Source organism: Plectrocnemia conspersa, unplaced genomic scaffold, assembly GCF_051122295.1.
Source record: "Plectrocnemia conspersa isolate PC_06_02 unplaced genomic scaffold, ASM5112229v1 ptg000001l, whole genome shotgun sequence".
NCBI classification, from domain to species: Eukaryota; Metazoa; Arthropoda; class Insecta; order Trichoptera; family Polycentropodidae; genus Plectrocnemia; species Plectrocnemia conspersa.
The window spans coordinates 24,377,293-24,402,665 of record NW_028277165.1 but is presented as its reverse complement, the minus strand read 5'-3'; the positions used below and the strand labels follow the sequence as shown (position 1 = coordinate 24,402,665).

Genomic DNA, 25,373 nt, shown 5'->3' with positions numbered 1-25,373 from the left:
TTCAGCCGTCTTTTCAAGTTATCAACGTTGAGGAGTTTGTTGCCTCGATGTTGACGTGCTGTTGGAGCCTCGTTTCATGTTTAGCAGCAACACGTTTTATAGCACTGGGGACATCTTCGACACCTAGGTCATGATGTATGTCTCATGTGTTAACAATTTTTTGCAGAAAAATTAAATTAAAATCACTATCTCGTACATTTTTTTGCGATAAGTATGTACAAATGCATATGTATTAGAACATACCAATTCATTATCGCCCGATCAGATTATTTAAAAAATTATATCTCGATTAAAGCAACACTATTTTCGGATCGCGGATGATCACCTTGATGATTTCGTTTCGCGGATGATCACCTTGATGATTTTTGCTACAAATTTTATTTTGCTATAAATAATTATAAGTCGAGCTATTAAAAAATTAGCAATGATTTATGATGTCAAATATCTTACTAATTATGTACATATATAATAATAAAATATATTTGAGTTACTAAAAAAAGCATTTTCATTTTTTTCCTTTCTCATATCAATAATAAATTACAAAAATATTAATTATTTTGTTTTAGCAGGTATGTAATGATACTTTGCCATGAAAATAAAAATAAAGAGTAGCTCCAAATCTCAAAAAGGTCGGTAGCCACTGCTGTATAGTTTATTCGATTTTTACATACGACTATTTTATATGAATATAAAAACAAAAAATCGATTCACCAACTTTCAGGCATTGGAAATAATTCAGATGTGTAACATCGATTGAATTCGTAGGGTAATAAACATGTAATTATAATAATGATAGGACGTTATATCGGTTTGTGCCGGATTGTTATTTTGGTCTTGCGTATGGGTACGTGTGCGTGTGTGAGTCTATATTCACACGTGCGTATGGTGCTATTGCATACACTGGATAAATCTAACATTGATGATTTTATTCATGTCATATTATTGTGGAGATGAATTGGGAGGATCAGGTTAAGAGTAAACAAATTATGATTTATGAGTCTAAGCTGTCCTTGCAACTCTCAGCTATAATGTATTTCTTTAAGCTTACTCATTGTATTTAATATACATATGTAGAATATAACTCAAAAAATAACACGTAACAAATCTATTTTAAACTTAATCCATATTTGCGTAAACATCACATGACTTTATTCTACAATAATTAGCAAATTCCAAGGAGTATTTGTGCGGATTAGCATTATGACTGATTTTTGTTTCCAATATCAAAGTTTTTTTATAATATAATATATGATTTTTATTATTGTATTGTTGATTCAGTATCGATTCATGCAAACAATCGTTTCGGAAGCCGCGTGATCTTAGCGATAATAATTTAATGAATAGTCTACGATGGGATTATCGATATGATCGAATACTACAGATTAATCGAGTCGTACGATGTAAATTTTTTAGTATTTTGAGAATGAATTTAATTCCCCGTCAGTGCATTTAATTCACAGTCTGGCGATAATGATGAGTTTTTAAAACTTGTCCTAAATTCGCTTATTTTTTATTAAATACTATCTTCAATTGCGATTAATAATACGTTATTGATATCAATCACGTTCGTAGATTATTGTGAAAAATAACTATATATGATAGCAATCATGCGTATTTCCGTTTAAAACATAAATCAATTTCCTAAAATTTATTAATAAGATTAATAGGATTACAGTCAATTGATTTTTTATGTCTATTGGATGTTCTTAGAAAATCAATTAATTATTTAATATGAAAGAAATTCACTACAATTATACACTGGGAGAATGTATAGAAAATTCGATGAAAGTATACACGAACGTATGAAATTAAACTCCAGAACTTTTCAATGAGTTTTTTTTATTAAAACTGGCAAAGTTTTGGTCTGTTATATTTTGGTAACTTTGGTAATGAGAACAATGATGAAAATTTTATGCAATATGATAGCGTACTATTAAATATATTATAGATAGCGAATTTATTATTAATTAATATTACCTATACGTTTATCAAACTATAACAAACCATAATAATCATATTACGCACTTAATCACCAACATTATGTTTTCTAAGAATTTTCATTCGTCAATAAGTACGTTATTTAGAGTTAATACTTTTCATTGTTATTTATTCCATTATGCTTTAATTTTTAATTCTTGGATTAAGATTATTTATTATCGTAATAAAACGTCATAATCCTATTACTATTAAAATCAATATAATTAATATTATTGTTGTCAACGTAATGGGCATAACATTTACATGCAAGTATTAAAACAACATCTTTTAAGACAAAGCACAAATGAAATTGACATGACTTATTCTTTCTACTCATTCAAACATAGTTTTACCTATAATGAATGAATGAATATGCTTCACTACACATTTGTGTTAAATATTAACAATAAGTAAGTAGCAATAATTAAAATAAAAATGTGTAAACCTCAATAAATCAATCCCCTAAATCTGTTTTTAGAAAAAAATATGTCACATTTTGAACAAACATTTTTTTTACGCACTCCATTCTCATAAGGTAATAAATAATTATACTCGTAACTGACAATAAATTATGATTAATATAGGAATATATTTTATTAGAATAAATTGGCTAGTGTATATTTTGTTAAAAATGCGGTTTCTTAGACCGATTGTTTTAAAAGAAAAAAGATTTGCCGCCCCCATTTTTAAAAATATTTTTTATCGACAATGTAATGCATGAATTTTTGTACACAATCGTTTTATTATTTTTTTTGGTACTTGTAGATGGCACAATAAAGGATCAGCGTATAAAGTATTTCGAGAAGTACCTGAATGTAAGGAAGATTGTTTAAATACGAAATATTCATAAATAGTCAGACGGATAATTAATCATAATTGTCAGAAACTAAAGTAGAATTTAAATTTGCTTGTTTATTATATTTAAATAAAATAAAACATAATGACGACAATGGTTACTGCATCTTCATAGAAAATGTTCCAAAAACGCTTGAATCTTAAGTAATAAAATAAGAAAATAAAATAAGAAATCTTTACGATGGTGTACGTGCCAAATGATTGTAAATATGCGTACTTTTTCGGATGATTAAAAGTATTTGAATGACCAACAATTTTTTTGCGATTTTTTTTATTACTCATATAATTAAAATATTAAATTTTTTTATAACTAATTAATCAAAAAAAAACTAATAATGTAAATACCGTTAATACCGGTATTGACTCTTTTCTCTTTTGATAATACCGGTATTAGAAATACCGGTATTATCAAGCACATGCTATACAAGCAATAATACCGGTATTATTGCAATCTCTAATCCCAACGCTCTAAGAAAAAAACACTAGGATAGAATTATGGAGTGTAAATCTACAGGTTACGTCATTCCTGACTTTATTATTTTATATATATCATGATATTTAATGCCGTAATTAATCATAAAAGCAGGTTATTATATTTATTACTGCTGGAAATACCAACACATTATTTATCATTCAGATCTCAAAAAAAAATCCATGAAACTTCTACATTTGATCTTTGTCCCTGAGGGGTGGTTGGTTTTACGGTGTTCGGCTACCAACTGAATGCATAAGTATTCCTATAGTTTATAGTACACACGTCACGTCAGCTCTCTAGTGTTAGGTTAAAAAAATACGTCAACATAAGCAACATAAAACAAGTTTATTCATAAATTATTGCTATATTTTTCTGAATACATTTTTACGTTTTGTTACGATATATATTGCACGTTTATTATATTATTAAATCATTCATAACATAATCCAGGTCTGGAATATCACTTTGTATTGATTACAAATAGGCAATTACATGCTTAATCGCACAGATTAACTAACCTATGTGGGTGTTCTATTTCAAGATGATTACAGGCATAAAGAAAATATATGCAGCGAAGCTTACAAGACACTGAATTTTTTATCAATTATAAAATTCGTAAAGAACTTTGATTATTGAATATTAACTTAGTATGCAATAACTTTAACCATTATTCTATTGTCTAGTTGCATAATATGGTAAATATAATGCGATTTATTAGGTAAATTTTGATGAGAGAATTCAAGTACTAAAAAAATTCCTGCAAGTGTGTTAACGTGTGTAAATATCATATATAGAAAAGTCCTTCTTCGATATGCTAGAAATGGTTTTAAATAACCCAGAGTTTCTAAACATACATAGTTTAAATTTCTGTGTTTATGGAAAGATTTGATATATCCTAATTATTATAATTTAAATTTATCATATTTTTTCAAATTAATATTGCTAACTAATTTCTAATTTTTAGAGTAAGTATAAAGTATGTGTTTTCTCTATTAGTTAAAGTTTTATAATATTATAATATGTATCAGATAATCTCCAAGATAATTTTTATTAACAACACAATATATATGTATTAAAAAAATAAAGTTACAAATACTGTAGCATTATCTAATAATATGGTATTTAAAACTTTTATTTCTAATATATCCTCATTATCGTCTATATTATATTTATTATAGACTCTATAAGTTAATCTATATTTTCCATTGTATTTTGTGTGACGAACATGATGACGACAAAGAGGTTTTTCTATCATTATCTTTCTTGCCTTATAAATTAAGTAACCGTGGAACAATTACTCTGACATATTGCCGGTTTCTTGTTTCTTAGCGATTCTTGGAAGCAAGATGAAACTCCCGAAATTTACAAGATATATTAAAACTATTCTCGCTATTCACATAGCACAGAACTGCAATTATCTTGATCCGAAAATGATCCATTTTCTTAATGAATAAAACCAGCAAAAGCCATCTGATAAACTCAACGATGTCGTAATTAGTTAGACAGTAAAATTTATGAGAGTGGTAGAATATAACAAAGCAGCTTCACATGTATTAAATAAGCTAGTTATTAGTATTTAAAAAATATAGTATATAGGAAAAATAAATTGTTTGAGGAAAATTGTAGCTATCTCTAAAACTCGGTATGGAGGTACAATTAAGCGCCACACCTAAATAAATAAGTTATTAGGCCCTACATATGTAACAGTAATGCAGCCGTATACATACATATGTTATATCTTAATAGTTCGAGAAAATATAAATTAAATATTTAAACATATTTTACTATTTAGTAGTTTTGTTTGCCATTTATGAATCGTATCCCAAGGTGTTGGAATACAAGAACGGATAATAACTATATATTCACATATAACTATTTAGATTAAGAGGGAATATTTAGCTACTTAGGGTCTTCAAATTATAGATCCGAATCAAAAAATATGCAAACTATAGTGTCATATAGAATTGCGGTGCACAAACCATAATTTTCTTCCGAAACAATACAATTTTATTATCAAAATTCATAATCATGTGTGTGACGGCAGCATGGATAAACAAGAGACAGCACCAATAGTCATCAGATGCAGTACCAAGCGACGCGACGCAGATCGCGTACTATCTTTTAGTGACTGCCGGACGAACAACACGCGATGGTATGACATTTAACGTGCCACCTCTCACTGATGGTTATTCGTAAACGAATTAGTTCAGCTATGGCTGAAGAAATATGTCTTGAAATAGTGAATAATTTTGCGGCAGTAAGTTTGCTTACAGATAATGTGAAAGAACAACAAATAACAAATGTTCACATCTTCACGCAATTTTTCATTGCTCAGTTGTTAATTTATATCTGCGGTATAAATAAAACAAAGTAACTGAAGAACTAGTAGCGTTAAAAGATAGATATATTTCAAGGTGTATCAGAAACCATTAATGACCTGAAATTAAATTGGAATTATTCATCAGCGGTTACAACAGATGGGGCTAAAATATGATCGGTTACTATATTGGATTCATGGGTCAACTTCATCAATATTTTGTTGAAGTTGACCCATAATTCATCAGTAATCTTTGTATGGAAAATTTTGGCCGTAAAATCAATAATAAATTTTATTCAGAAGACCGGTCTTAATCATCGTCAATTTAAAGCTTTTCTTGAAATGATTAAGGTTGATTACAGTGATTTGTTGTACCACACTGAAGCGAGGTGAGTCGCGGAAATGTGTTAAAGCGACTTTTTTTTATCTCAGAGTGGAAATTTACATATTTATGAACGAGAAATTAAAACCTGTTCCGGAAATAGCAGACACAAAATGGTCATGTTCTCTCTCTCTCCTTTTTAACTGATATCTGTGAACATCTAAATGTTTTAAATTATAAACTATAAGGGCGTAATTTTTAAGCAAAAATATTTATTTAAAAGAAATGTAATTGAAACAATTCACCCATTTTTCATGTTGTGAAAAATTATTAAAAATAATAAACATAGACATCTTACCAATATAGAATTTCATTAAAAATATTGAATGACTGCAAAAAGATTTTACGGCCGGTTTTCGGATTTTAAGGCAAATTAAGTCTTTCAATTTAGAAAAAATCCATTTGATACAATTGTAAACGAGGCGACGTTGAAGACGATATACAATTAGAGTTAATTGTTCTTCAGGTGAAAGATAGCCTGAAATCAATATTAAAGAATGAAAATCTTATGTTATTTTAAACTCTAATATGTAAAAGAATAGTTTCGCGAATTCTTCAAATTATTGTTTTCTATATAATATTTAAGTGGCAATTAAAAAATGTGAAAATTAATTATAATATTTTTTTATTAGAATTAATTTTTGTCTTGGTTTATGAGAAGTAAAAAAGTTTATGGACCCCTGGCTTTAGTGGCGCACCGAAGAGAAATGTGTGTGTGTGTGTGGAGAGGGGGGGGGGAGCAAAATAGGCGCCCAATACTTTTGAAAAATTCATTAATTTTTCAAAAATAAATTTGTTAATGAACAGTTATATCATTACTAGCTGCTGGTACCGAATCTAAGATATTCTAATAAAATTTGTTCATTACAGTATCTGTTATATGCTGTCATTGTGACAGCGTGAATAATACTTATTTTGAAACTTTGCCCTTTTTTGTTAGAAATTTTTATTTTTAAGCGAAATTTTAAAAATTCTTTAAAAGCTATAACTTTAAATTGCCAACGTTCGCCAAAATTTAAGTAAATATTTTTTTCTGTAAAGAGAAGCTAATATAAATCCACATTATTTATATTATATTTAAAATCCCGTATAAACTAAACATACAATTGAATCCATAAAATCAGTTACGTAGTTCGCTCTCAAGCGCGCCCAAAACCGGGATTTCCCTTAACGCTCAAATTTACTTACATGTGACAACTACTCTGTCATCTGTCAAGCGCTCGCAGCGCACAGTTCAGTGCAATTAAATAAACAGTGAAATATGTTATCACAGCATTTTTCTTACAAAGTGATAATTGAATATGATTAAAAATGATGTAGCACTTGGAATTATATATTATTTAATCAAAACTTTTAATTATGAGTGTGCCAGTAAGTGTTTGGTTATATGAATAATATATCACGGTTGTTCTAACAAAATTACCATTGGCAATTAAAAGTATACATACTAAACTTAATTTAACATGTTACATTGATATGATAATTAAAAATCTCGTATTAGTAAAAACAAAAAGTTACATTTTACCCACTATATAGTATCGTTTACAGTTAATTTTCAGAAGCAATGAAAGATCTAATAACATTTACGCATGGCAAACAATTAAAATATGACGTATTACGACAACTTTGAAGAAGATTAAGAGATGTCAATCTACGTGTTTAATCCTCTAACTTTCGTTAATTTTGTTCTTCAATTGTCGTTGAAATTTCATTTATGGATTATATTAGTAGTAATAACGTGTTCAATGTTAAACCCTTGATAAAGGTCTTATTGTTTTTAAATATTTTTCAGTAGCACTGATTACTTATATGACGACAACGTAGAATTGGTATATAAAAACAAAAAGTTGAAGTCACTGTCAGCAAGTATTATCTTTTTAAAAAGAACATACTACATAAGTTTGATGTAACTGAATATACTGAATTTGGCTGTTGATAAAAAACAATGACATAGATACATATTTTGCTACATCGGAATTAAAAATAACCCACCCTTAGATATTTAGGCTATCGATTATTCCAGGTATGCAATCACATATTTATAATCATTGTAAAATGTCAGTTATTAGATAACAACCAAGAAATTACACATTTATAAGCTGTCCGTTGGTTGATATATACATTTATCGTTCCCACTGCGATTCGATCGACATTAACTTTCAATCCTCATACATCCTAAGGATATATTACACGTTCACATTTAAAACGTACCTGGTTTATTTGCAATTCGTCAAATCTAATGAATACGTTCATTAAATCAGAAGCAATGCTATTTTTAATTTATTGTAAAAAGAAAAACTCACTGTTCGGCCTCGGAGCCCGTCAATGGGAATTCAAAATTTGAAGATTGTTTATCTAGTTTAATCAATGTATTCTTATAATCCTTACACACATTATGCATATATTTCATTTTCATAGTTATAACATACCTAGTTAATTTGCAATCCGATTATTTATATTCAGTCAAACCGAACAACGCACATGATAAATTAATTATTGCAACTGTTGTCACGTTGATGTCTGCAATTTTGTTTTATATTTGAATGCTTATTTTTCATTGGTCGAAACAACAGAATGTGTGGCTCAGAAATCGACGAAACAATTACATTTTTCTTTTTATTATTAATTAAATATATTTCCTTTGTTTATGTTTATTATTGTGTATGAGAATACTAGTTAAAAAAACAGTTAAAAATAGCTAAGTTAGATTATGCAATTTTTAAAGGGGTCCGGCTATTGTGGTCAAGGCTGTATGCTTACAAAATAAATAGATAATGTTATACTAGACCCTTTGGCGCGAAAGGTCAGAAGGTTATGAGAGAGGAAATTTTGTGGGTCAATCGGAGAGTGCTCGTGCAGCGTCACGAATATCGTTCGCGTATGCATTTTGATTCGGCGAACATGTTTGGTGAAGTTTGCGCGCGTGCGCAAGGCATGACGTCTCGCAGAGTAGCGCAAGCGCGCTTCAGCTCGTTTTAGAGAAGGCTTTCGCGGGCCGAATCGATAGTACCAACCGAGTGGCATTCAGAAACGACCGGGCTGTTCGGGCTGGCGTCGCGGCGCCTGTAAACCACCCCACGCACTTTCGAGCACATGCTCGCGGCGTAACAATCACGCCGAAGAAAGCTCTCGAGCGAAAGCTCCGCAAAAGCTCGCCGAAGAGTTGTCACGTGACAGTATAAAAAACAATCATCAGATCAAACTATAAAACAAAGTTAAAAAAGCATCGAAAAGTAACTTGTGATTGTGGGATCCGGTTGGGCGAAAACAACCCTTGAGCGACGTCAGCTTAAAGGCGAGTATCTCATGCAATATTTTTTTTCGATTACGTAATAAATGTTTTTTTTTTAAAATAAATACAAATTGATTGATTTAGATGCAGGTATTTCAGTTTGTTTAATAAACTAGTTCATTTTAAAATTAAAAATATAAACATAGCATTGTAAGTGTGGGAATAATATAAGTTTAGAGTTACGCGCATGCGCGTTGAGCTTTCGCAAATCATCAATAGAACGACGTTCATTGAAGATATACAAACAACCTTCTAACTTATCAATTCATATATTTTACTGTAAAACAAAATTTTTCTACAAAGATAAGATAACTCTAATCAAATGTGTAATTACATTCTAATTTAAAATTTGGTACTTATAAGGTATCATTTATTTTAAATTTCAGTAAAATTCATTGATAAAGTTTTAGTGGACTTTATTTATATTTATTGAATTTGATGTTAAGGTTTTTTAATTTTCGGCAAAATCCATCGTTTTTAATATACTTTTGACAAAATAATTACTACTTTTGATATAAAATGCAACTTTAATTCATTTAAAGATAATTTTTGCGTTATACATATATTATATAAGTATAAAAATCGCGACAAAAAATATTTTTGTTATCGTAGCCATATAGAAAGTGGGACACAAAGTTATCAGAAATATTTCGCTAAGGAACAGTATTTTTGCCATAAATATAAAATACGTATGTTTATTAATAACAAACTAGATTTTTTAACGATTTTTTAATAAAAAAACTTATTTTTATGCTATACTTGAATCAGTTAAAGCTTGGTTTTTAGCTTTAGATTATAAATATGGAAACTTATTTTTTATGTTGAGCAATAACAAAACAAATATTGTATTTGTAGTATTGTATTGATTTATTAATTTATGTGCACTGCTTAAATTATTTTTTACTAGCATGCATAGCTGATTTTATCATTTTTTATAACGACGTATGATTACATCTGATTGAATTGCATTTGTGTCTTTTGGGGACAAATATTGAAGACTCTTGAAAGACTCCAATCTAATATTATTCAAATACCCCTAATAAGAGTTTTGTAGTTATTATTTATATCAACCCTATATAATTATAAAAATACATTCATATACCTAATATAATTTTAGAGTGCTAAACGAGTATTATATACATTTTTATTATAATATTAGTAAAGCATTACATATAAATATTGTCGTTTATTTATTAACAGCATAGTAACAATTAACTGTGTTTCTCATCTTCTCTTTTTTTAGTATATACATATGTTTTTATTGCCATTAGAATATAAAAGTTACAGTATTATAAATAAATTTATTAGCAACAACAAGTAAAATTTTGATTTAGCACATAATTCAATCGTATATTTTATAGCAAAATTGTGCTACAGTATATTTAGGGGTCAGAGTGGCCCTTAAATAATTCATACCCGCAGGCTCTCTTCTCGTATAAAATTACCTTATTAATAAAAACAGACTCGAGTTTCTGAATTTTGGCCTGTTGTTGTTACATTGCCTATTCTTTTACATAATAATAATAATGTTAGTAATAAAAATACAATTAAAAAGAAAAAAACTGTTAATTTGTTTTGCGTATATTTATGCATTAAGTGAATGAATTAGTATATTATATAAAAAAAACATTATTATGCATGAGTTAATCAAATCATGTTTTAATATTTTATCGAAACCGGTAATAAATGAGGGCTTAAAATCGATAAGTCTAAAGGTTAAACGCCTTGGTATACTATTTGATATTGAAACTATAGTAGCGAAACCATAAACATATAGTTGCTATATATTTATTTATTGTATCTTTAACAGGTCATACCTGCGGGAGCACATCGTTTTGAAACAGGGGAGGAAAGAATATAGCGTATGAATGTCTGGAAAACGGAGCCTCCATGTGCGGCTTAGGCTTTAGAACAAGAAACAGTCCATCACAGAAGACTTCCTTGAGGTGGGGTGATTGCTGTCCGATTACCGTCTACGCTTAATCTCAGAAAAAATAATAATAAATCAAAAAATAACATATGCTGAATACCTACCCCAATATTTAAAAAATAATAGGTGCTTTCGTATCAAGAAGATAAAATTATAAAAATAATAAAACGACTATATTGTTATCGATGTGAAAGTTTATTTTTGAAGAAAATAGTAATATTTATAAATATTTTATATATATACATTAATAAACGACGGCATAGCCAGCATATATAGTCGAAGAGCAGCTCAGCACTATTAGATTGTCATGTTGTAAACATACATATAATAATAAATCACTATTTTAATGTTATATAACAATTATATATATAATAATCCACTGTTAAATGTGAGGCAAATATACTTAAAAATATAAATACATACATATCATTAAATGAATGTGATAGAATTATACATATCAATTTATCTATAAATAAATATGTGATCGGAGGCATATCGATTTTATAAGAATATAAAAAAATTGTATTTTTGTGGCTGATGCAAAAAAATATTGACTGTTAAAAATAATCGTATCAAACATATCGTTAAAAAGTGATTATGATCATAATTATATTATTTTGAAGAATATATAAACACAAAGTGTCGCAAGACAGGCGTTTTACACAAAGGTTAGTACAATTTTTATTATAATTATTTAATGTAATAATAACAGGTACACACTGAAGAATAAGGCAACCCAAGAATGTGTTATACATTGGTTACAATAACTTTACAACTCAAAAGATGATAGTTTTAAAAGAATACTATGAAATTAACAATTAACGAGATATGATCCTATAACTATTAAATTTATTACATAGTTTAAAAACATGCGGTTAATTATCAAATGCATCGGAGAAATTTTGATCCAGTCATAATAGTGTCACTTAAGAGTTAAATAGAAACGATTTCTGCTAACATTTTTTTCTGTTTCAACGGAAGTTATTATATTTTAAAGCACATATACTGATTCTTAGATTTATACTTTCCAAGAAATATAGCTTAATTTTGGGCATAGAACAAAGTTTGTAATAAAACGATTGAATAGTATAACGTTTATTAAAATTATATAATTAATGAGAAAAATCTTCAGTGACACGCATACATTTCAAAACGCAACTCAAGACACACTGCATGGGCAGCGGGAGAAGTTTCAGATGTAGATTACGTGCAAAAAGTATGTTAATGTTTATAAATCACCGCGCTATATACGAAAACCAAATATGTTTGATTTGCAGTATTTAAAAAAAATATTTTTTCTTAACCGCGTAAAATTATATCTATACTTGTCTTAGTGTGTGTCTTATAAAAAACTTGCGAATATGAACTTTTACAGAACGTTTTACCAAAAAATTGTAGGTTATCGTAAAAATAATATTAAATATATTATCATTCAAACTACAGATTAGTAACTGAATCTTATTAAACATATATTTTACTGAAAAAAATTAAAATAGTAATTGGTTCAAAAGTAAACAATACTTGCATCAATTAATTTTTAAGTCAATGAAGTTATTTTTTATTGATCGCTGCAACAAGATGACTAAGATAAAACTAACTGCAAAGGTTGGTAACGCTATTATGCTACTGATAACAGTAATTGTAAATCCATCAATACTGAGTACGCATTTAATAGAACTTTATATTAATTGATATTTTAGTATTATATTATAATATATAAATAGTATACAATAAAATGCCATTGGGGACACGTATTACGGAGCACATTATCCGGGGGTACAAATGTGCGTGAATCAAGAGAATGAAGTGGTGCAGATCTTCTAAGAAGGGCCTCGCTCCGTAAATGCAGTTCTATAGACTGCAGTCTCGGTGGGGTGCCGATAATAACACTCTCCGGAGGACGGAATAATAACGGGAGTAGCTTCCTTACTGACTCTCTATGAAAGATATCATTCCATTGATCTCAGTGGCCTTGACGGGGGCGTTTCTTTAATAGATTCCTTAAATGACTGTCCAGGAAAAGTCGAAAGCTTGCTATGTGGTTATCTGAGGTGGAGTTTTATTAATGGTTGCCAATCAAGGACAAAAGTTTCCTGAATGGAGCTCTGCTTTGAATATGAAGGGAAGGGAGAGGCAATAAGCAACGGGTTAAAAGAATCCCCGTGCCAAGGAAATAAAAAATGGCAACAAATTAAATGGTCAGAATTTAAAACTACTTTGGTTCAAAATAAATATCAAATGGATAGAATAAAAATATAGGACGATTATGTGAATTAAAAAAAATATTATAAAATTTATAAATGTAAGTGAGCAAAATATTATTTTGGGAATATCTTAAAAAAAATATCTCACTTGCATTAAGCCTTTTTTACAGATTAGGTGCGAGCAAGCGTTGTTTAAAACATTGAATACTCAATGAATATAACTCAACTAATCTATTTAATTGTATTTGGGACGCAAAGGTATTCAGAACGACGAACGAAGCAGAAATAACGACAGAGCGGCAACGGATAGTACATTTTGCTTATTGTATTGACATCTGATAATGTTGCGGGCCCAACTAAATAAGTCGGCCTTAAATCTGTCAACATAATACTGACCTTGACGTTTAAAAACAGATCATATAATATAAATATGGCTATTCTTTATAAATACTGATCAGTGAATACTGTTTAAAAAGATATATTCTGACATTCCGTCAAAATAATTCTTGTTCTTTTATATAAATAATGAGTATTCCAATTTAAATTAAGCGTAATATTTTTTTGGGCCGATTATATTATAAATTTTATTATAAATACTGTAACATGTATAATAAATTCTGACCATAACTGTATTAAAATTTTGACGGGAAAAATACGAGCTATAAAAAAATAGTGCGCTGTCTTCTCTGCTCTGATCGATTACCAAAGAGCATAGGTTCGGTTGACAGTTCAAAACTCTTGATATATATGGAGAAGGGAAGGGGTTTATCGAAAGCACAGATAAACAATTTAAATAAATAAACCAACGCTTTATTATTTATTTTGAAAAGTAGTTTAAAATATATTTAAAAATTTTTACAATGAGAATCTTATTGATTTAAAGTGTTTTTTTTCCGCTAAAGTGTAGTCTATTTCATTTAATTTGACTTCGCTTTGATAATAAATACTCTTATAGTAATTTTGATGTTGTAATGTTGTGAGTGAAATAATACATTCAATATAACGAAATTTTTTCTTCAGTCCCGTGAGCTTCGCTATACTGAGATTTCACTGTATTACTTAATTAAGTATAATTTTAGATTTTATAATATTTTTTGAGTTGTATTATCGTAACCAAAGTGTATAATCTCGAATCGCTTATTTAATTAAATGTACTTATAATCATATATTATCGCAAAATTGCAACTGGTATCTTGAATTTATTTGGAATTGTTGCACAAGTCTAAAGTATGATTGATTCATAGTAATTTGACAGGTGAACAAGAAATCGAATCAAGATGATCAACATAGGCGGAATTATCTCTATCATCATCTTTTATGTGATGATCTTGGCTGTCGGAATTTGGGCAGCCAAGAAGAAACAAGCCGGAAATGACTCGGAAGAAGAAGTTATGCTCGCAGGGCGCAGCATAGGCCTGTTCGTTGGAATATTCACTATGACAGGTCAGTTCTTTTAATAAACCGTATAAATTTAGTCTAAATAATGTCAAATTAAAACAATCATTAATATTATAAATATTCTTGAATTGATATTTATTATTTTATACATCACACTACACGATTCTTGGATATTAAAAATGAATAAGCGTAGTCGTACTTTTTTCTATTTATGGTTACTGCTCGTACCTCTTCTAAACTGGAAAAATTGATTTTACAGCCGTAGCGTGTAACGGAAAAATTAGTATTGTCCGATTCTGAAAACTAGTTATAAATATTTGAGTATGAAATGTCTTATAACATAGCAGCTGACATGTGACGTAAATACTACGTAAATTTTGCAGTATTTTATTTCTTATGCGTATTGAAAATATGTTATATAAAAATATAAAATACAATTAGAAACTTTGCCTATAGCAACAAATAACAATTATAATTTACTACTAATATATATTTTTAATACGTTTATTTATATTTGGCTAAACCCAGTTAACGATCTTTTAAATTGTATGATTTCGCAATGATAACATAAATATAATATTGTATTATAGATCTTTTCACGATAATTTTTTATATTGGATATTGTATTGTAGTAGTTATCATATACACATACACATTTAATGGCAAATAACAGCAATAACAATGTATCTATTAAAGCAATCGTTTTACATCCAATACAATTTTTTTATCTTTGTAATAATATTATACAAAATAAATGGAATAATCTAACCATAACGTTTGAACACCAACCTTCTACACACCCAAGGGTTTGAATAAAATTTACATGTCACATTTACTTCCATTTACTCACATGATATTTCCGTCGTAGAAAATTTGTTGAAAATTGTCGCTTGAATAAACGCAAAAGCGTTTTCCCCGTATTCTATATTTGCAAAGGATGTGCGTACGAATGAGCGACTCTCAATACACAGATAAAATAATTCACATTTGATCTGTTACTGCGGAAGGATGCTAAAATCAAAGTCGTAGTTTTAGGATTGCAAAGTCATGTAAAATCATTATTTTATACATATATTACCTCACTCAGGGTTCTCGCTATCTACTGTGGCACAACGTGACAAGGATCATAAATTATTAAATTTGTTTATGCCGATCTGATATATAAAATCGTCATGACAATAAATTCAACAATTTGCATTAGTCGTGTTACGGTTGTGCCACAGTTGGTAGTGGCAACACAGGATAAGAGTAACTCATTTGTTTTATTTGGATCATATTTAAATCTTTATATTATACAAATATCATCGGTAATTATGACATTAAAAAATTATAATGGATAGTTTCATTATTATTGTGTATGGTCTCTATTAGATTCATTTAAGACGTCATTTTGCATTTCAACTGTTTCATTGTAAGTTTATTATTTGAATGTTTATTGATACATTCATTTTTATTTTCCTTAGCAACATGGGTCGGAGGTGGATACATCAACGGTACAGCAGAGGCCATATACACGTCTGGGTTGGTGTGGTGCCAAGCTCCATTCGGATACGCTTTGTCTTTGGTTTTCGGTAAGTTGTTTGTTGTTCATGAATTTGTAACTAAGTGTGTACGTCGTAAAATTTATGATTATTATTTGTATGTGTGCGTGTCAATTATTAATTTATTCGCTCAACCGAGAATAACGTCCATTCAACTTTACGCTCAGTTTGTGTTGGAGCACACAATGCATTACATAGTACATATGTGTATTTTTATGAGTATGCTATTATGTTTTAAGGTTTCGTGCCAAAAATCTGAGCTATTATTTTTAATGGAGATAAGCAACAATACCATACAATTTGAATACATTGAAGAAAATCATGTCCTTTAGCGATATGATTTTTTTACATACTTAATTATTAAAAATACAACAATATAATATAGATTCAAAAAAATGTCTTTCAAACATATACTTTTTATTGTTATGTCTATTTATAGAGTACTTACAATGAATTGCTTAAATAATAAATAATACTTGCATCAGTCGATTATATAATTTTCTCGAATAAGAGCTTATGCCAGTTGCAACATGTTCATTTTTCTCAGTTGAAAAGATAATTGACAAAGAAGACGCTACTATAAATAACTCAAATATTTTTAGCACATCAAGTAATGAATTTTACAATTTGTTTGTCAAAAATAAGTTTTGTCATATTTAATTTTCACGTGCTTTTAAAAAAATATTTTTTTTTTGTAGTCGATTTTCTAAATAGTTTTACTGCGTTCCGTACTGTATTATTTTATTCTGCAGTATTAAAATTATTTGATAATACTACAATGTTATTGTAGTTTAAAAATCTTACAGGATTTTCGTCGTCAATAAATCATTGAATTCTGACGTCATGTTTTTTCTGCTGATCTATTGGTCTCGCTTTTATTTTGATATAAAAGGAAAATTAATTGTGTTATCAATTATTATTAAATTTGTAATAATTTTGAATCACATAAAATTTGTGTAATTTACATAGAATGTAAATTAGTAGCAGTAAATTTAGGTATTCCATCTGAATTTTCAGATCGAATACCTGAGGAAGAAGCAAAGAAATAACGAAAAATCAACAACACAAACTGAATAATATAAATTTTATGTTTTTATAAATACAATAGTATTATCAGTAATTTGCCAATTGGATTTAATGCAGAAAAATAAATAAATAATACATTCAGTTTCATGTGGTTATTCCTAAAAAAATCTAGAAAAAACCGTCTCGAATCTGTCCCGAAAATATTTTTTAAAATATGTCATTTCAGTAAAGTCATATCAAAATACAAATCAAAAAAGTCTAAACTCTGATTTCGTATTTGTAGTTGGAGCAGGGTTGCCCTCAAGTGTAAAGCGGCTGCTTCCTCGGCCTTCTAAAATCTCGGTCCGTGCTCGGCGTAGTTCCGTTTGTACTCTCATGTATCTGATGTACGTTATGTACGCTCTTACATACGCTGGTTGAGCTGGATAAATTTATTTTGTTTTGCCTACTCTCGATGTTTAAAACAGTTGCAAAGATTTGGGCGTAGAATTAGATTAAAACAGCACTTCTCATTCCAGATAGAATATTCTACCGATTCGTTGGCTTAATTACGAATTAAAAATGAATAAAAATATCTACTCATAATATTTACTCAATAATTAGTCGCGTTTTCTTTGCTGCTCAGTGTTGCCATATAGTGACTTTCTAGTCCAGATCAAAAGTAATAAAATTGTGTCATCGCGGTGAAAACACTCGATTTTCAAGCGTTTATATTAAGACTTTTTATAACAATATTACGAGTGAGAATCGAATAAAGCACATCTAAACCAAATTTTGCCAAATAGGAGAGCACAAATAGCAATTATCCCTTCTCAGAAGTCAAAAATCCACGTCAAAAGCAAAAAAATCGTGCCGTCGTCGTCGCAGTGGGAACGCTCGTTACCGAGCGTTCCCACTGCGACGGCGCCGACACGATTTTATTGCTTTTGACGTGAATTTTTGCTTCTGAGAAGTGATAATTGTTTTTGCGCTCTCCTATTGACTAAAATTCGGTTTGAATATACTTGATCAGCCCTCTTATATTAGAAGTCCATAGTGATATCGGTAAGGATAGCTATCATATTTTTAAAACATAGTCTAGTATCGAAATGCAGACAAACTATGGACCAATATGTGAGATATTGTATTATATATACTTATTTCCCCCTGAGAGATGAGTTGGCTTAGTTTGTATTTTGGATTTGACATAATGAAAGTTCTAAAACTATAATTAGTTTTAGAACTTTAGAACTTAGGTTTGGGTTTGAACAGCAAATGGACATTTCGCAAGTGTCAAATTGAGCTTCATAGATATTTTAGTGCAGCATATCAGTTAAATTATATTTTCGCCAGTAGAAATATATATCTACTGGTGAAAATGTATTTGGACTTATCTAGTGAAAATATACCTTTACCAAAAAATACATTTTCTAAAATTTATACATCAGATAAGTATGTAAATATGTATATATTACTACATATAGAAAAGTTTAAGTCATATAATTGTACTAGCACCTACCAGATAATTTATGTTTTCACTGGTAAAAATATATATCTGCTGGTGAAAATGTATTTCGATATGATTTTACTAAATTGAGATATTTTAAAAAATATTTTCGGAATAGATTCGAGACTGTTTTTTCTAAATAAAATTAGGTATAACCACATGAAACTGAATGCATTATTTATTTATTTTGCTGCCTTAAATCCAGTTGTCAAATTACTGATAATTCAATCTATAAAATGATTAAATTTATGTAATTCAGCTGGTGCTGTTGTTGATTTTTTGTTATTTCTTTGCATTTTCCTTATATATTCGATCTGAAAATTCAGATCGATTACCTTTACTTTCTGCTACTAATTTACCTTCGCTGAATATTTCCTCGCATGTCAAATATTTGTTAAACGTACAAAAAACGATAAAGTCAAAAATAATTTGCAAACAAATTTTAATACAAACAAAACTGCGGCAAAAAACTACAATCCGTTACTTTGAATAATAATGTTTTTTGTGAAAGTACTACATAGAAATTGGGTTCTTTTGAAGGCAATGTTCCGCTTATATATTTATTGTATGTATAAAAAAGGCTGAAGGATCATATACCTTAAACACATCAGTACATACATCTCAAACCACTGTAGTTTTAGTTCAGATTCATTATTTGAGGTCGCTTTTTACTTTTTTTTATACATATACTCTTACTATGATTGCGGGCCCCTCAAGGCGAACGGTCCCCGGGAAGTTGTCCCCTCTCCCCTCCCTCTCGGCAGACCTGTGTGTGCTCGCGAAATTTTATTTTTTTAGTTATTAATGACGCGCATGGGAAAGCTTGCTGTAATTAAACAAACAGTTGTTCATAAAATAATATAAATAAAAACACGTTGTAAATGCTGAAATTCCAAAAAATACTCATATTTATGATATAATATTATACAGCTGTGGATTTTTTATCGATTTTAATTCAAAACAAATGAAAAATTAAAGTAAATATTTCTGGCAATAACGTCCATAGCAACAGCAACTAAATGAGTTGTTTTGGCAGTTTGAATAATTCAAATTAAACTTTGTATTTATTTCAAGTTTATAACATTTACCGCTCTATAATTTTTACAATTAAAATAAATAATCTTGATACTTTTTATTTTTAATATAAAAAAATGTATAGGTCTATATTCATAAGTAAAATATGTATTTTTTGATTTTTTATAACTTAACGAATATATTAAAATATTTTATCGTTTATTATTTGATATTCGAATAGTTGAAATTAACAAATATTTGGAAACTATATATATGGTTTATTAAAAATGTTTTTACCTAATCCGCCCGAATCTCCAATCGACACGTACGTCAGTATTTATATTTTTAAAGATATATAAATATACTAAGCTTTACTCTATTTATTAAAACTATGATTTTAATTAATCATGATATGGCTTAATTTTTTCGATAAATCTATAAATTCACTTTTTTATTGCATGAATTATAAAAAGCTTTAAAATAGTATATCATGATATTTTCAGCTACATATTTTCTTAACTTCTCAAAGTGAATTTCTTAAATGTTGTTGAAGACTACTTATTGAAAATCTTTGCATTATAAATTAAGCCTTATAACATTAGTATGATCAAAATATTTTTATTCGAATTTTAAATGTACTGGACAGAACTTATACATGAAAGGTTTTACGTTTATAGTTCAAACGACTTGATGTTAAATAAACTTTGCTGCGGAACTTTTACAGTTTTGTAAATTGACTTAAAAAAGTATAGCATAATAAAAAAACTTTTAAGGGTTTCAACTAAATTTATATAAATTAAAATAAATACCAACAGCAAAGCGTAACAATAGAATATAGATCTCGGGACTAAGCAATCGCGTTAATAATTGTTAATATTTCACGGACCATCTATTAGCACATCCATCTCTTCAAATAAAAATAAACATCGAAAAATCTGATACCAGTTTATTTTTTAAAACATATATACATATATAGAAATATAGCTGCCGTTATCCGGTGGTGGAGTAGAAATAGCAGATCTTGGAAATCAGAGGGTTTTCTTTGGAGTGTCGAGTTGAATTATTGTCGCCTGTGATCTGTTTTGATGATGCTAGAAGATCTGCTGATGTGCTCATGCTGCGACTCCTTGGCGTCTTTGGAGCGTCTTACTCAGCCTTTCCGTCTGCCCATCTGCCTCTCTGTGACCATGTGTCATATATTTTATATTTATAGTTCTATATAGTTCTGGATAATCGCAGATAAAGATGTCTGCAAGGAAATTGCATCGCCTTTTGATCATATCCACTAAATGTGTTTAAAACTGTAACTTTCGGCGATCGTTAACAAGGGGGTACAAATAACAATAGTCCATTTGCGCAGGGTAGAACGCATTGTCTATCGCGTATCCTTTTCACACAAAATGGTAGTTGTTTCCGGTGAGTGATTACCCGTTGATGTGCAAATAGGTGGTCCATGTAATATTATATTAACAATTATTAACAATTATTAACGCAATTGTTAAGTCCCGAGATATCTTTTAAATTGTTAGGCTTAACTTTGAGACGAGTTGGTTCTTTTTTTCATTGTTCAAGATGATTGTTATTTTAAAGTTTAAGTTATTGCATCATCTTTTCTTACTTGATGCAATAAGTAAATTTATTTTCGCGACAGTAGTCATTTACAAAAATAATACGACAATATTTTTTATTTTCCAGAATAATTTTTTTAAACTGGAAAATCGAAATCGTTTTACCGGGATCCAATCTGACACATTTATATGTGTTTATTCTCAGAATCCCATTGATTTAAGTGGATTTGAAACATAGTTTGTGTTGTTTTTGTCATAATAATAAATAATTTACAAGAGAATTTACAATGTGATACAAAATACTATGTGCTGTCATAAGCAAAAGTATTTTTTATGTTTATAATAAAGCTCGTGTTTTATAATCGAAGAAAAAAAAATTGAATGTCATTATATAATAAAAGCTTGAGATGCTATTAATATTTGTGAAGCGGTAAATTGGGGTTTATCTTTTTTATCTCTCTTAAACGAGGTATGTTTGTAAAACCAAATTGAGGATTTTCGTTAAATTAAAATTTTATAACTCGATAAAGCAAACAATGTCGATCGAGTGGCTCTCAAGCGTTATTTTTTTATTTTTAACCTGGGTATTAAGCAATTCATAAAACTCACACAGCATAAGCACTCAAGAAGGATTACTTTGATAGCATCACGTGGCGTGTTACAGAAGCATAACATTTATTCTCTGCCATTACATTTATAGCATCTATGAGAAAATAAAGTGTTAATTAAATTAACGTTGATCGATTCGTTGAAGTGTTGAGTTAGACGCAATGTAATTTAACAGCTATGTTAAATTAACAGGAGGTATATTCTTCGCTAACCCTATGAGAAAGCAAGGGTACGTCACAATGCTGGACCCTCTGCAAGATCTATTTGGCGAGAGGATGGGAGGACTTCTTTTCTTGCCGGCGCTTTGCGGCGAAGTCTTTTGGGCAGCTGGCATTTTAGCAGCTTTGGGTGTGTATTATATAATTTTAACTTGACTTATTATCTTGAATGATTTTTAATAAACGTCTATTTAGGTGCCACATTGACTGTCATCATCGATATGGATCATCGCACATCGGTCATCTTTTCTGCATGCGTCGCCGTTTTCTACACATTATTCGGAGGGCTTTATTCCGTAGCCTACACTGACGTGCTGCAGTTGTTCTGCATCTTTATCGGTCTATGGATGTGTATTCCATTTGCGTGGACCAACGAACACGTTAAACCTTTGAGTTCGATGGACGTCGATTGGATAGGGGCAGTTAGTCCGGAGGAGCACTGGTTCTACGTAGACTACGGGCTGCTGCTCATCTTTGGTGGCATTCCTTGGCAGGTGAGTTATCATTTTTTTTATATCCATAAACATTGAATTTTTTATATTGAAGTATTTAAAACGTCACAAGACATATTTATAAAAAAAATCTATTGTGTAGAATCAAATTCTTTTGACTGACCTCTCTATAGTCTCGCTGCGTGGACAATATGATTTACATATAAACTAAATACAAATAATATTTGAACAAAATAAATCTAGTTTGTTACAAATTTACTTATGTGTGTAATGATATATTGTATACGTTATTTGACTTTGAATATTTCAATTTATAAAAAATATTATATTTGCATTAAATAACATGTATATCCTCCTTTCCATTTTTTATGATATATTTATTTTACCCTGGGGTTTCGTATTTCAAATGTGTGATATTTTATTATATAGTATGAAACATTTCGTCGATATGGTATTTTATATCTCTCGCCCACATATTGATACGAAATTTTGATTTAGCCCAGTGGTCAGCAACTTTTAGATATTCGTTTTGTAACAAATTACTAAAGTGGAAGTTATTTATAAAGGTAGACATGTTGGGAGCTAAAAGGTTATCCGAATAAATTTTTGGTTAAAGAAAAGTTCGCTGGTCCAACTTGAAAGCAGAAAAAGCAATTCGATCGTAAAGGCATATTTTCGTAAAGTTTGTTATGGCATCGTTGGCCAACCACTAGTCTAGATTTATGTATTTTTAATTAATGGATATTAACAATATTTTGTAAATTAATTAAAATATTAGTATTTTACATATTATATAATAAATGTTAATAGATTTGTTTGAAAAGAAATTGAGCCAAAAAAACATAAATATAATACAATATAAAAAAAAAATGTATTCGAGGTGACTTGTCTTTGGTTTGCCCAATAGAGTCGTGATAATATGCCATTAAATATTTTTTTTTAATAAAAATCATTGAATATATAACTTAAAAATACACATTTTATTATATTAATATCATAAATACTCGAACGTAGTATACTTTAATGGTAAAAATGAAAAAAACATACTTAATTAATATATAACATTTTATATATGTAACTTTTTTGCTATATCGTTAATAATGTTTGAAAAATCATAATTCAATATTTTATTTAAAGGTGTTTTATCATTGTTTAGTAGAAATACATTTTTAATAGCTTTAGTTTGCATAAATAACTTGCAATACTTGCTACAGTAACGGGAAACGTAAATAAAATAGCTACAAGACATAGTGCAATCTTGTAGCTATTTTATATAATTTTGTTTAGAAATTATTTATTTAAAAATAATATGCTTTTTAAATCAATCTTCATATATCGTTTTTTTATAAAACGTTACAAAATTCCATGATTATTTTTTTTTATATTTTAAATTAATTTAATACTACATACAGTAAATAACATAAATGGTTTTAAATCCTTAATCTATTTGCACAATTTTTGTTTTTTGAAAAAAAAATAAAAATTCTTGATAAAATATTTTATTTTTCATAACTAGTTTTTCAGTAAATCTCTTTTGCGTTACATAAGAAATACGAATTGTATTTTTAAATATAGTATTTAATTTAATTAATTTATTAAAATTTTATTAAGATTTTCGTGACATAACAGGTTGCCCAATGCGTCACAATAAAAAAAACAATAGATAGTATTAATCTAAAACTCAAATAATAGAATACAAGTAAGATAAAAAGTAATACATAGTAAGAAAAATTAAATTATACGAATTGGACCAGCTCCTCGTATCTGATATTAAACAGATCAATGTGCAATGTTAGCGTATTGAGGGGCCGGATAGGCGAGTCATAACAGGCATAACAGATAGCTCTAATAGAGGACGCGATCGTGAACCTACAACTGGAATTCCTTGAGAATTGTTTGATTGCTGAAAACACCATTCAGTAGCTTAAAGAAATGCTTAACAACATACAACTTTCTGTAAGAATTCAGAGAATCGTATTGCATCGGGAAAGACACTGGGAAATAAAAACGTATAATAACGAAATATACTCTTGTAAAGGTATCTGGAAAACCTGTCTTGAACTTTTTCGATTGAGCGGTAGTGTTTGGTTATAGAGAATTTACCGATAGGGGAGATGAATAACGAATAACGGCAAAGTAAAGTGCGTTCCTTATCTCAGTAAAGTCAAACATTTTAAAAGGTTTATCACGGGCGTCGTTTATGTGTAGAGAGAATTTCCACTCGCTCTCAAAGTGATTTCGAGATCTTTAGTCGAAGTTTTTCTGGCCAAAACATTCTCACCAAGATCGTAGGAATAACCTGATGGTGATCGAGTTTGAGAAAATGACAATATAGCAATGTCTAATAGATAATTTAAATTACACATCTCTATAGTGAATTTAAGTCAGACTGTAGCGAAAATGAGACCGCAGCCTATCTAATTTATCTAAACAATTTAAATCATCTGCATACAAAAGAAAGCTTGAATTTATAACTGCCGTATTTATGTCACTAATAAACAGCGTAAAGAGCAGAACCTTTTAGGAACCTCTGAAAAGATGAAATACTATGATCGCTCAAATAACCCGAGAATAACCTGGTTCAATCATCTGAGCAACCTAGGTCCGACAATTTTTTTTACTAATAACC

General features: G+C 29.2%; 1 protein-coding gene across 1 annotated transcript in view; it reads left to right on the top strand.

Moving 5' to 3' along the window:
• The first annotated feature begins 11,112 nt into the window (after window positions 1–11,112).
• The window catches only part of ChT (choline transporter), a 28,572-nt gene continuing 14,311 nt past the window's right edge, over window positions 11,113–25,373 (top strand). Inside the window, exons 1-5 of the mRNA XM_088189001.1 lie at window positions 11,113–11,896; window positions 14,688–14,875; window positions 16,294–16,401; window positions 22,267–22,422; window positions 22,488–22,786. Coding sequence (XP_088045127.1) covers window positions 14,710–14,875; window positions 16,294–16,401; window positions 22,267–22,422; window positions 22,488–22,786 — 729 coding nt within the window. The 5' untranslated portion in view covers window positions 11,113–11,896; window positions 14,688–14,709. The remainder of the gene's footprint in view (window positions 11,897–14,687; window positions 14,876–16,293; window positions 16,402–22,266; window positions 22,423–22,487; window positions 22,787–25,373) is intronic.